Here is a 14,334-nt window from a genome sequence, read left to right on the forward strand (position 1 = left end):
TATACATATATTCTTTAGCTTTTTTCAGTATGGGAGAAAGGAGACAACCTCCTAAGTATGTTGGTAATAGGGAAGGATTCTGTAGTTAGAACTATCTAACAGACACACTTCCAAGAAGTATCTATACCAGTTACATAAAATAGCTGCATACATACACCGTAAGATTATCCTTAGACTCTTGAGAGAGGTCAATTTCCGAGTGTAGGAGAAAGAAAAGGAGGAACTTAAACAACTTGAAAAGACAATCATGAAACTGACTAATGTCAAGCAAGGAGGATCCATGGAGAAAATTAAGGCAACTGGGGTTAATTAATTAACCTAGGGAAGAGAGATTAATAAATTTTTGTGAGGATATGTAGAACTGCTATTCAGAAGATAAGGTCTAGTTAGGTTGCATTAACCCTGGAGAAAGAACTGAAACCAGCAGACTAAAGCTGCAGAAGATGCTATTAATGGCTGTGAAACTAAGGAATCAATGAGGAAAGCAGAGCAATGTCCTTCTGTGGAGGTCTTTAAAAGAGAATAGATTCTCATCAGTCTCATTTGAAAGGTTTAAGTGTGATCCTGCCCAAAGGCAAGGTGATGAACGAATGACTTTTCAAGGTCCCAGCCAGGGAGCCCTATGAAAACACACAGCTGATTGTGTGCTGTGATTTTTTGTTTACCCATATCTTACTGTTTTACACCACCAAGTGGCCACACTGAGTAGAAATGTTACAGATTGTGAATATGAACATAGGTCTTGAGAATTGCCAATAGTATACTCTCATAACCTTAGAACTGCATAGTCTGTTTAGAAATATTCAATCTGTAAAATCACCTGGCGTGAAAATGCTTAAACATTGTGATCCTGTACGGTATTAATTTGGAAAGCAGAACCGGTACCTATCTAGTTATTAATAATAACATGTTCAAATTCTTATATTGCGTATATGTTGTTCTGTAGAAATGGGATTTGATTCACAATAAGCTGAGTTATGACACAAAAATCTTTTATTTTAGATACATACATATTTAAAAGCCAGATTTTGACCCTTTTACATTTAACAGATGTATTAATTAAATGTGACTTCAGAAACACTTTCTAAAATGAACTCAAATATCATATCAAAAGAAGAGTACAGTAGGCTTGCAGGGAAACCATAGTTATTGACACATGACTGAAGGCATCATGTTAAAAAATAATTTTAGATACAACATAATAGGCTAATGTGCTTCCTGGTACCTTTCCTCTTTAATTTACATTTAAAAAAATACATCAGCATCCATTAGCATTTATTAAACTCTCCTGTGAACTAAATGTTGGATTCTACAATGGCCAAGCCCACTCTGTCACTCCATTCCCATACCACTTCCAGAACAAAAACATTGTTAAATATGAGCAGTGAGGTAATCCAGGGCCAGACTCCTTCCGGCAGAACCCTAGTAAGTTACATAACTCTATAGCCCTCAGGTTTTTGTAACAAGAATTTAAATTTTTTGACTTTAAAAAATTAGATAACGTGTAGTCATTAATTCAACAAATATTTCTTGTGTGACCACCACACCAAGACTCTTCTAGGCACTGGGAATAGAGCAGTGAATAAAACAGACAAAACTCCTGGCCCTCAGGAAGCTTGCATTCCAGGAAAGACCCAGAGAGTAAATATTTTAGGCTTTGGTATGGATAGTATTGGAATGTGGTCAGGGTAGTCCTCACTGAGAAAATAACATCTGATAAAGACCTAAAGTAGATGAACAAGGAGGTCAGGGGGTATCTAGAGAAAGAACATCCCGGAACAGGGACTGTCAAAAGCAAAATCCCAGAGGCAATAGTGTACCTGTTCTTTATGAGCCACAGCAGAGTAGACAGCTTGTCTGGAGCAGAGTAAATCAGAAATGAGATCAGAGACCAGATGACAGGGGGTTCAAACGCCATTTTAAAAACTGGTGTTTACTCTGAGTGAGATAAGGAACCTTTGCAGTTTTAAGCACAGTAGTGACCTGCTCAGGAGCACTAATTTTAATTTTTTTGCCTGAGAAACTGGATGGGTGGAGAAGACTATTGGAGATTAGAGGAGGGAAAGTAAGGAGGGTTAGAGTCTCGGGTATAGAAATATTAAGTTCGGAATAGCTATTGGGTATCCAAGTCAAGATGTGAAGAAGACAATTTCTACAAGTCTCAGGATCCAAAAAGAGGTTTAAGTTCAGGATATAAATGTAAGGGTTGTCAACCCATAGACTGTATTTAAAACCACGAAACTGGTGAGATCACCAAGGGATTGCATATAGAAAGAAAGAGAAGGGGTCCAAGCATTGTGCCCATGTGGCAGGAATCCAGGGAGAGGAGAAGATACCAGAAAAGGAGACTGAAAAGAGCAACCAGTAAGACTGAGGGAAACTGGAAAGAGCAGAGTTGTGGGACCCACGTGGGAAAGTATATACCGGAAGAGGGAACAAGCAGTTGCATCACGTGCACCTGAGAGTGCATGCAAAATGAAGACTGAGAATTGAACCATTGTTTGTTTTAGCAGCGTGGACACCATTGGTAGCATTGACAAGAGCAGTTTCAGTGAAGTAGTAGGAATGGGAGCTTTGCTGGAGTGAGTTTAGGAGAGAGAAGGAAGAGAGAAATTAGAGATAGGGACCACACACAGCTTTTTCAAGGAATTTCTGTGGGTTTGTTGTGGTTGCTTGCTGTTTGTGTAGAAGGAAAGAAAAATGATAACTGGAAGGGAAGCAGATCAAGAGAGGCTTTGGAGATGCTTTGTTTCAAGATGGCAGAAACAACAGCATTTCTGTGTGCTGGTAGAAAAGCTCCAGGAGAAAAGGAAAAAAATGAAAAAGGGAAAAGAAAATAAACGAGAAGGAGACAGAGAATGAATTACTGGAGCAGTTCCGGGTGGGATGAGATCTGATGCAGAAGTGTGGGGGGTGGGTGGATCAGGCTCATACTCTGCTACGTAAAATGCTTAACCTGGTGCTTAGCACTAGTAAAGGCTCAAAAGGGACAGATATGAAGCCACCCTCTGTGACTTAAAAGGGGTTGGCTAAAATGATCCTCCAGCTCCAGTGCAGCTACAATATTCAGTAGATTAGTGAAAGTAAGTTGAATACAATAAGGGCAATGAAACTAAGACATTTAGAAGCAACATTGAATCACACTGACTAGCCTCCAGGAGATTGGTCTAAAGGTAAACAGAGATACCTAAAGGAAAGTAGGAAGAATGATGGTTGCTGTTTACATCCGATTCATCAGGTGAGTCTGCCAGAACCAGGATCCCACAAGGTCCTGGACCCCTTGTAGATGCTCTGAGTTGATTAATTAATTATCTTTGCTCTTTATAAATTCAGTAAGATGAAAAACCCCTGTCTCTTGCCTCACAAATACTGCATGGTATAATGTTATTTCCATGCTCTTTTCATGTTCTTCCACCGAATTTTATACTGATTTATAAAGGCTAAGCTGTAGGGCAGAGCTATGATAGGGAACCAGACAAAGGAAGGTGGGAAGTGAAAACATAACTGCCACTTCCACTGGGAAGAAAATGGGGTTGAAGCAACTACAATATAAATTGTGTCCTAACATTAAGAGAAACAAGTTATACTTATGAAAAATATATTAGCAAAAATGTAGTTTTCTGAAACCATTCTTTGTTACTTAATACCAGTGTCTTTTTACTATTATAGTAATTGTGCTTCGCTGAGGTCAGGTAATAAGTTTCAATGAATCTTAATTCTTCACTCGTTTCTTTTTTTTTAAGATTTTATTTATTTATTCATGAAAAACAGAGAGAGAGAGAGGCAAAGGGAGAAGCAGGCTCCCAAGGAGCAGGGAGCCCGATGCGGGACTCGATCCCAGGACCCTGGGATCATGACCTGAGCCGAAGGCAGACGCTTAACCATCTGAGCCACCCAGGCACTGTTTCAATATAAATTTAGAGATAAGTTCCTTTGGAAAAAGACTTGAGCCCCCAGGCGTAATAAAATCACATTTAGGAATGTAGCAATTTGACAACACATCATTAAAGAAAGAGCAACTTTTGGAAAGCATTAATAAAAACACTAAAACTTTTAATTTTACAATGGGAAACTCAAAACCAAATCACCAAAAGCATTAAAAAATGCAGGAAAGCTCTAGAAACCCACAGTCATGATCTCTCTTTTTCCCTCCCAATTGTTCCAATCTAAGAATGACGATCATTAACATGATAGAAACCATCAATTTAGCTTTTACTTAACTCAAGCCTCTGTGCCTACCATCCAGGATTATCGTTTACATTTTTTGCATATTTCAAAATTGTAAAGTTTCTTTCTTGAACTCTGCACAGTAATCTTAGTACAATGTATACGTTGTCCCTAAAGAGAAAACGGTAGACTGAAATCTTTAAGGGACCTGTGGCCCGAACATATAGAAGCTGGTGCCTAACTGCTGACTGACAATTATATCAATGCTTGCCACCTGTTGCTCAACCTCCTAATTTATCTTAGAGTTAGACGAACTATACCAAATCCAGCATACCATTTTTGGAAATAAAGTCTTATGGAACACAACCCCACTCATTTGTTTACTTATTGTCCATAGGTCCTTCCACAAGGCAAAGTTACCACATGGCCCACAAAGCCTAAAATATTTACTACCTGACCCTTTACAGGAAAATTTTACCCACCCCTGGTTTAACTAATGGCTGGTCTCCTCATTAAACAATGTTTGTTGAGCCATATCTACATTTCCAAATGGTAACGGAAGGAGGAATCAGAGTGCAGAATCAAGTCGTCACCTAAGAGTACCCAACTTCTATAAATACGTGTGTGCTGTCTTTGAGAGTGAGATTTTTTACATTTTTCATTGATTTCCTAGATTCAGAATTTATTAAATGGCTTTCTATTAGGTGACAGGTACCTAAGTAGACTTCCTTTTTAGGAAGTCATGAGAGGAAAATTTTTCCAAGTGTTTCTATCAAATGCAAATTTTGAAATTCACTTTTGCCCCCTCTCATCTATAATTTTTATAACTTTTTTCTACTTTTTACATATCCACACAACATCAAAACTTCCTAGCTCACTTTATTTTACCAGTAAACTAGGGCTTTGAAAAATATAAAAGGGTTCTTAAAAGATTAGTTATTCCTAAATTATTGTCATTTATTTTGAAATGTCAGTGGATAGCTCCTTTCCAATACCACACGTGTAAAAAAATAAATTGAGCTGAATAACCCTCCAAATGATGGTATTTTTTTCCATTGTTATTTTTTTAAAGTCCTAATTTTTGTCCGTCCTGACAAGAACTAAACATTTTAATTCTTCCAACAGAGTACCATAGTAAGTTTATAGCTACTGTGCCTTAGACAACCTATATTTAGGGAAGGAAATTTTCTAATTCAATTTACAGTGGTGTCAAGAAACAACACATATCTGCAGGCAAAGATAAGAAAAACATTCAGGGGTACACCGTGATAGCTCTACTTAAATAAATAAACTTTGGGTACTAGTGATTAGGTACACAGGATTATTATATGTTTAATTGGCTAACGTGACAATTTGGAATTACTTCTAGTCACATTTAATTGGATTTAGAATCTCTGGAGAAAAGAAATAGAGAGGCCTACCAGAAACAGTCATAAAAGTAAACTGTTTTTCCAAAGGGTGCTAAGCAATGAATTAATATTAATTGCACAATAGTTTTTAATATCCTCTTAGCTTAATAAGACTAATTCAGTGGTGGTACACACTAGATACCAAAACCAATTCAACTAAACACAGAAGTTGGGGGAGGGGAGTGTTTGTTGAATTAGAAATTTTTTATTTTTACTTTTAAGGAGGCCAATTTAATCAGAGGTGAATAATCTTCAATTCAGGTAAAGTCTGAGATATCCTTAAATAACAGTACAATAGTTAGCTATATATGCTATGCTAGGTTTGAAGGCATTTTGGAGTCCATAAAATATATGTTGCTCTATAAATGCTCTGAAGCTTAATAAGACTCTTTCATAGTCTTTAAGTATTCTTACACTGTACAAGCAGAAAAAAAAATCTAGAAGACAAATGGCTGATTTCTTCTTTTAGGGTTTTAGTTTAGATTAAAAGAAAAATAACAGAAGACAAAAAACAACCCTTCTTTCTACAGTCTAAAATGTGCCTGGGCTTTGCTTAATATTAATCTATTCAAATTTATATATGACAAAATCTTCTTCCTCAGTATTTATATGTACTACCTGTTATGGTTTTCCTTCTGCCCTATAAGTTTGTGGGTTTTTTTTTAATTGTCCTTGTTCTTAGGAGTGCCATGATTGCTGACTACACGTTCTGGCTCTGTGGAGGAAGTGAACAGTATATAAGCAAGCTCATCAAACTGTATTGGCAGGTAAAAATTGATGTCCCAACTAGGGAGGAGGAGCCCGTCTCATTTTTAGAACCAAAATGAAGGATTGGTGCTTAAAAGACTGCTGAAAAAGGTAGCTCTGGCCATATCAATGAGAAGGACACTACTCAGTAGTAATGTATTTATAATGAAGTAGATTTTCTGTGACTAATTTTAAGGGCAAAATTCAAGGCTGTTAACCCTTGGCCCATACTTCAGTTTTACAACCCAATATAAATTTTAGACATCCCAGGAACTGTTTTCCCAAGCATGCTGCTATAATGACATGATCCTTTAAAATATGAACATTGTATATTCATAGATTCTTCTTGATCTATGACCTGTAAAACATACCCTAGAAGTAATACCAATTACATAATAAAGGAAAAATGCAAAGGTCAGTTGTATTTGTTGGGTAATATTTAGTGTTTGGGACACCTAACTAATAACAAACTGCAGATCTTTTTTCTCATTTATTATTCAAAATGGCAGCAAGAAGTCATATCAAAGGTCAATTAGATCTCAAGAAAAGAGTCATAATTTCTTAGAATTATAAAGAGAATTAGAATTTACTGGTTCAATCTCCTTCACAATACACAAATCTTTTCATTTCCTATCTGTTCTCAGCAAATTGTCAATAACTTTCTGCTGAAATAGATCCAAATGAAGAGCTCATTTAACTCCAAGAAACAACATCCAGTTTGCTAATTATTAAACTGTTTTCCTCATGTAAAGTAGATTTCTACTCCCTTAGAACTTCAATCCAGTGGTTCCCAGGAGGACAACATGGACCGAAAGGAAACCCATTTCCAAATGAAATTTCCTTCAAATATTTGAAAATCAACTACAAAAGCCAAATCCCTTCTCCATATCTTCTCCTCTCAAGACTGTGTGGGGCCTTTTATTCCTCGTACTTCAAGATGATTTAATTTAATTTAATATGAACCTTTCAAACCAACTAGAATAAGATCTGCTAAAACACAAATATGAAAGTGAGAAATAATCATCAATAGTGTTTTAATGCTTCCTGATTTTTCCCATATTTTTACTACTGTGTCTTGGCTCCCAGTTTTCTGTCTTTATATCATGTGTTATCTTTATTAGGCAGTAAACATTAGGTTTATCATATAAAATGCTCAATAATTTATATGGTTCCATCTAAATATTTGGAGCTCAATTTACCTACTATAAAGAATAAATGTTTACATTAGTCCTACTATACTTGAGACCTGTGACTATTTGGGAAAAAAAATGAACAAAATTTTAATCTCAAAAAAATTTATTAATTTGTTGATAAGTTTAAAACTTTCCTAAGGGAATCTGGAACATGCAAAACAGTAGCAGTTACTTATAGTCATGTAATTAAATAATTGTAAAGACTTGCTAGATGTCACTGTGAATTGTGTAAGACTGATGAATCACAGACCTGTACCTCTGAAACAAATAATACAGTATATGTTAAAAAAAGAGAGAGAAGATAGTAGGAAGGGAAAAATGAAGGGGGGAAATCGGAGGGGGAGACGAACCAGGAGAGACTATGGACTCTGAGAAGCAAACTGAGGGTTCTAGAGGGGAGAGGGGTGGGGGGATGGGTTAGCCTGGTGATGGGTACTGAGGAGGGCACGTATTGAATGGAACACTGGGTGTTATACGCAAACAATGAATCATGGAACACTACATCAAAAACTAATGATGTAATGTATGGTGATTAACATAACATAATAAAATAAAATAAAATAAAATAAATAAATAAATAATAAAATTAAATTAAAAAAAGAATTGCTAGATGTAAAAATATAAGCAAATAATATGAGCTATAGATACAATAAAGGAAGAAGACTTTTTATTAAAGGATTTCAAAAGCTTTTGGAGAGAAGTGGGAAAGGAGTTGAATCTCAAGGATTAGCTATAACATTCAGCAAGCCTGGCGTATAATAGGTCCCAAAGGAATGTTTGATTTAATTTATTCATTCACTAAACAAATAAACACTGAGTACTTACTGTGTTTTCTATATCAGACTAGGAAAAAATAGATCCAGTGTTGGTGCAACTGGTTAAGATTTACTGTAAATAATTTTTTTCTGTTTCCTTTAGCTAATATCCCCATTTTATTTACCTCAAACTAGGAAAATAATCTCCACTTACCAATACATGCATGTTTGCTATACAAAAAGGAGGAAAACAAATACTATTATTTAACTAATCTGTATTAATAAAAGATAAGAAAAACATATTTCTCCTTGTATTTTCTTTTTCTCTTTATTTTTTTAATCCCCATCTCCTATTTAACCCATACCCCCAACCCCTACTCTTCTGGTAACCATCAGTGTGTTCTCTATAGTTGAGTATGGTTCTTGGTTTGCCTCTCTCTTTCTCTCTTTTTTCTTTTCCTTTGCTTGTTTGTTTTGTTTCTTGAATTCCACATGTAAGTGAAATCATATGGTATTTATCTTTCTCTGAATGACTTATGTCACTTATCATTATACTCTCTAGTTCCATCCATGTCATTGCAAATGACAAGATTTTATTCTTTTTATGGCTGAATAATATTCCATTGTATATATGTACCACCTCTTCTATATCCATTAATCAGTCAATGGACACTTGGGCTGTTTCCATAACTTGGCTATTATAGATAATGTTGCTATAGTCGTCAGGGTGCATGTATCCCACTGAGCAGGGAGCCCGATACAGGGCTCGATACCAGGACCCTGGGACCACGACCTGAGCTGAAGGCAGACGCTAAATGACTGAGCCACCCAGGCACTCCAGGGTGCATGTATCCTTATGAATCAGTATTTTTGTATTTTTGGGTAGTAAGTATCTGGTGTGATTGCTGGATCATAGAATAGTTTTATTTTTAATTTTTTTGAGGAAACTCCATACTGTTTTCTACAGTGGCTGCACCAGTTTGCCTTCCCATAAACAGTGCAAAAATGTTCCCCTTTTTCCACATTTTTGCCAATACCTTTTGCTTCTCGTGTTGTTGATTTTAGCCATTCTGACAGGTGTGAGGTGATATCTCACTGTAGTTTTGATTTGCATTTTCCTGAGGTTAAGTGATGTTGAGCATCTTTTCATGTGTCTGTTGGCCATCTGTAATGTCTTCTTGGAAAAATGTCTATTCATGTCTTCTGCCCATTTTTAATTGGATTATTCATTTTTGACGTGTTGAGTTATTCTTTTCCTCTTTTAATTTGAAGCAACTTGGCATATTGGAAAAGAGCCCTTGTTTGGAAGTCAGGTCTGATTCAGTCCAAGTTCTAACAAAATAGTTATCTAACCTAAGGCAAATTAGTCTCTAGAGGAACTTCAACTAGAAAATAAGAGATGACTAGTAGAAAATGTTTGAGAAGGTCTATTCTTAAAGTTAATTTTAGCACTGAAATCTAATATTTTAAACACCTCCAAAAATGATGTCACACATATTAAGATAAAAAGAAGTAACATAATTAAAAATTTCATCCGGCAGATAAATCCCATAAACTAAACCCCTCTAACTAGCCTCAATATCAGCATAACACATCATTTCCACCATTTGCATATTTCCTTATGCGAGCCTGCCTGTCCCTGGTCTTAATTTAAATGTATATATCTTCCTCCTTAAACTTTGTTTTGTCCTAAATCAAAAGGGGCTCTTGGACATTGCCAGAGAGTGCCCATCCATGTCATCTTTAAAGACAGTTATGCTCCACCAACCCAATCTACCATGGCAATTGAATTTAAGAATGTTGAATTTACAAATACCCTCAAACATCACACACTAGAAACTGTATCTGCGTATACATTCATAAACATCCATTAAGGCTTAGACAGAGGCTCTTTTCACTACCTTTGTAAGTGATGAAGTTACTGTATATCTTCCTTTCAACCACATAAAAAAATACCTATCACTCTGGTCAGTTATTCTTCTTAGAGGTCTTAAACAAGAAATGGAAAATTTGGGGATGCAAAAATTTGAGAGCCAGTCTACACTTACTCTCACAAATTGTTGGCTTACAAATTCTTGGATACAAAAGAACAGACCTTTACTTTGGTGAGCTCAAGAACACTTTTCGATTGTATTAGGAACAGTTTTCATATCATCAACCCAGGAAGAAAAAAAGGCATAAAACTCTGCACTACATGACAGCTTACACTGGAATATATCACTCTGAATAAAAGTGTTTGTACATGTTATTCTATAATAGCATCACCTCTTCTAGAGAGCTAGAGAGCTTTGGAAATAACTTGTCACAACTGTACTTGCATGCATGCTTCTGCAACCTGATACCCAGTCTCCTATTATCAGCCACTCTCCTTTTTTCTCAAACACCTTGAGACTTCATCCCAATTCTGAGCTAATTAACAAAATGGAAAATTCCTAATCAGGCTGAGAATTAGCTATTTTGAAGCAGTGACCACTATGTATTTATACATTGCTCCTAAGACAATAATATTATTTCAAGATTTTTACAGTAAACTGTAGTCCACCTCCTAAGCCACCTGCCCCTTTAGATCCAGGACTAGATTTAATAGTATCAGGGAACAAACACAACTTCCTTTCCTGTTTCCCTTTCCTGGTTTCCCACCTTCACTTTCAGCCATGCTGTCAGCCACATGCATTGTCTGGTGTGTGGCTTTCTCTCCTGCAGTGTGAGTAAGACAGCCAACTCCAGTCTGCACTGCTCAGCAAAATGGAGTGAGAAAAGATGGTTAACAGCTAATTTTGCTGCAGAAGTCCCACAAAACAAGTGCAGAGGAGCCCCACTAAACAGGAGCAAGCTGCCTGATCAGCTCATTCTTCACCTTAATTGTTCTTTTCTAAATTTCTTTCTTTCTTTTTTGAGTCACAAAGCCCTCTGAGAATCTGATTCCATTTACAAGCATCTACCTAGAAACAATACTCATAAACATATACACAAAAAATGTGCTTACTATTTATCTCATTGCATTGGAACCCTTACACATAGAATATGAAGAATTATAGTTTTATCACGCTTATGAAAAGGTTATGAAATTTTTCTGGAATAAGAAATTGAAATATATTTGACATCACATCAATGTCAATGTTTCATTTTAATAGCAATAAGAGGTACAACCCTCTAATAGTCTCTAATAGCAATGGAATCAGAGCTCCTGTAGCTCACAAGATCTCATATGGATAGACAGGCATCAACAATAACCAAAATTCATATTACTTCACTTCCTTTGTCCTCAGGTCAATGAGATTATCTTTGTTAAGTCTTTATCATCAAAGTTATCTAAGTCAGCAATTTGTTTCAATTTTAAAGCCACTAAACAAAAAGTGACCTTCATAAGAAATAAAGCCATTTGCCAAGTGTTGATTTTTGTCCCTAGAAGCTCTCAAGACTTTGTCAGTCTCACCTCCAGTATTAGAAAATTTATATTGTTGTATGACTCCAGCCACCTCATTTAGAGTAGCAGCTTGACAAAAAAAAAAAGAAAGAAAGAAAGAAAGAGGTCATAGTTTTTCAGCAGCATCTCTAATAGTAAATTAAGCATTTTAACCAAAAGAATTGCTTCTTTTATGTGACTAAGATATCAGCCATTATAAAGCTAGTCCTGGAATGAACTTCTCACTATCAATATGTTCGAAGAAGGAGTTTTCTTTTCTCCTAAAAAATTTTCAAGAATTAATCAAACTAAATCACTTCTAAATTTCTTCTCTGAATTGCCGACAAACTTCTCTATTAAGGAAGAGCCTCGTGGTGTGTTCTTGTATCTTGACGAAGATCTACTGAAAAGGCACTGATCTGAGCTTTTGGCTCTGAGGAAGTTGAAGACTTTCACAGCAACTGAAAGACCTCTTTTGGGATTGTTGGAGGGGCTGTTGATACCAATACAGGCCCCTGTAGGAAGCCTGACATGTGGAACATCTTTCCTTAGTGAAGCAGCAAAGGCTGAGGCAGTGCCAACTTCACAGATCCTCCATCTGTGCAGAGAATACCAAGACTTCCCATCCAATTCAACTTGTACTTGGCATTGAATGTTCACCATCTTAAAGATATCAATGGCCTAAATGGTTTCCAAAGAGGGCTCACCAACAAGAAATTTTTCTTTGGTGAAATTAGTCTACTCTCAAAGGATAAAATCAGGAACTGGCTGTACTGAGATGCAAAAGATTTTCCCCAGCCACATGCTTGAGGAAGATAGTGCACAGTCTGTGGGCCCTAAAGCCCTTCCATCGTGTTCAGGGATTCAACAGACCGCAGGTTAAGTCCCTTGTGTACTCCTTCTCTTTGCAACAGCCCTTTTTCTTCTTGGTATTGGGCCTAACAGAAGACATTTATTGCTTCCAAAACTCAAAGCAAAAAATAGCACTGAGAATGTTCATGTCATACAGTTCCTCCTTAAACTGCACTATAGTCATTCAAGCTTGAAACATCATCAATCCAGTGTATGCAGACTACTCTTAAATTAGTGGGTACTTCTCTTCTTTACTTTCAAATTATATTTGTCATTCATCCTCATTCAGGAAATATTAATTGATCACTTATTAGCGACTGTATGTTAGACACTATGCTATGTGTTAGAAATATAGCAGTGAACAAAATAGACATTGTCTTGTCTTCAAGAAGCACTTATGCTAGCACAAAATATTTATTAACAAGAAAAACAGTTGGTACTTAAATTAGACACCACTTCTTCTTAGTCTGTTTTTCTTGCAAGTACTATCAAAGTGCATTGCAAATGGCGATTCAATACATATTTGTTAAATTCAATTAACGAAACTAAATACTATTTTACATTAAACTCAAACCAATAATGTCAAGAATATTTTGGAATAGTTTTTTATTTGTTATTTAAAAATTCTGTGCTTACACAAATTTGATAAGTATTTCTGTGTGTGTGTGTGTGTGTGTGTGTGTTTTAAGTTCACAAATGTGTACAACTTTGTGCTTTAGTTGAGTTTGGGATTTATCAGAGTATTTGGAGAAGGTTGCAGATTTCCAATAGTCCCTTTTCTCTCATTGGTTTCTGTGCTCATGGATGTCTCCATGCAAATCCTAAGGTCTTATATATTAGCTTCTTTCAAACATAGCAATCAAGACAGCAGCAAGCTAATGGATTTCTCTGCACTAACCAGAAAATGATACAGGATAACTTAACACTGAATGTTATTTGATCCCTTATACCAATAATGGAGACTAACTTTTTCACTCCAGTTCTTCATTTTTCTTCTTGATATTGCAAAATTATCCCAATATTAGTCATTTACATATACCAATAATGGAGACTAACTTTTTCTTTCACTCCAGTTCTTTTTCTTCTTGATATTGCAAAATTATCCCAATATTAGTCATTTACATGATACAGATTTATGATATCTCAACCTCAGAGTAAAAATAAAATCTTCAACGTGAAATTACAGGCAAAGTAAGGTCAAAGTACCAGAATTTTTTATTATCTTTAACAAAACACCTACATATTCTGAAGAAAAATGTGTTCTTTCTAAAGATTTGCTTCCATGTGAAAAATGTTTCCACAGAAAGGAACAAAATAAAAATGCCATATAAGCATTTCTCCTAATGGCCTTTGTTTATAGTCTATTTATTTATTTATTTATTTGGCCCCATCAGGCATACAGTTTATAAAGTATTTGGACAAGGAGTGTCTAAAAGTAACCCAAACTTTATTGTATTTAGTATAGATATAATTTAAGAAGCACCCAAACTCACTCATCTAAAAATATTTTTCCTATCAACTGTCATGTGTCATGCTTAAATTTCCACCATTTGACACTGAATCTCTTATCAACCCCACATCGTATGCAGAAGAAATTTTATCTGTAAATGTTTAACTCATTAATGGGTGACTCAACACAATTGGGAAAATTATTTTGAGACTTCTTAGTACCTTTGGAAACATGAAAGCAGAATCCTGAAGGAACAAGATGGAAGGAAAGGTAAGCCCTGATAAGGAAAGGTGACAGAATGTTCTGAATATAGGGAACGTAGGCTGAGCAGAAGGGCTCTAGAAAGGCAATGGAT

General features: G+C 35.9%; 1 protein-coding gene across 1 annotated transcript in view; it reads left to right on the plus strand.

Moving 5' to 3' along the window:
• The window catches only part of SPATA16 (spermatogenesis associated 16), a 197,219-nt gene that overhangs the window by 110,203 nt on the left and 72,682 nt on the right, over nt 1-14,334 (plus strand). Inside the window, exon 4 of the mRNA XM_088019245.1 lies at nt 6,259-6,343. Within this exon, the coding sequence (XP_087875371.1) occupies nt 6,259-6,343 (85 nt within the window). The remainder of the gene's footprint in view (nt 1-6,258; nt 6,344-14,334) is intronic.

This window comes from Eumetopias jubatus, unplaced genomic scaffold (assembly GCF_037043125.1).
Source record: "Eumetopias jubatus isolate StellerSeaLion01/CBP00866 unplaced genomic scaffold, mEumJub1_p1.0 scaffold_1, whole genome shotgun sequence".
NCBI lineage: Eukaryota > Metazoa > Chordata > Mammalia > Carnivora > Otariidae > Eumetopias > Eumetopias jubatus.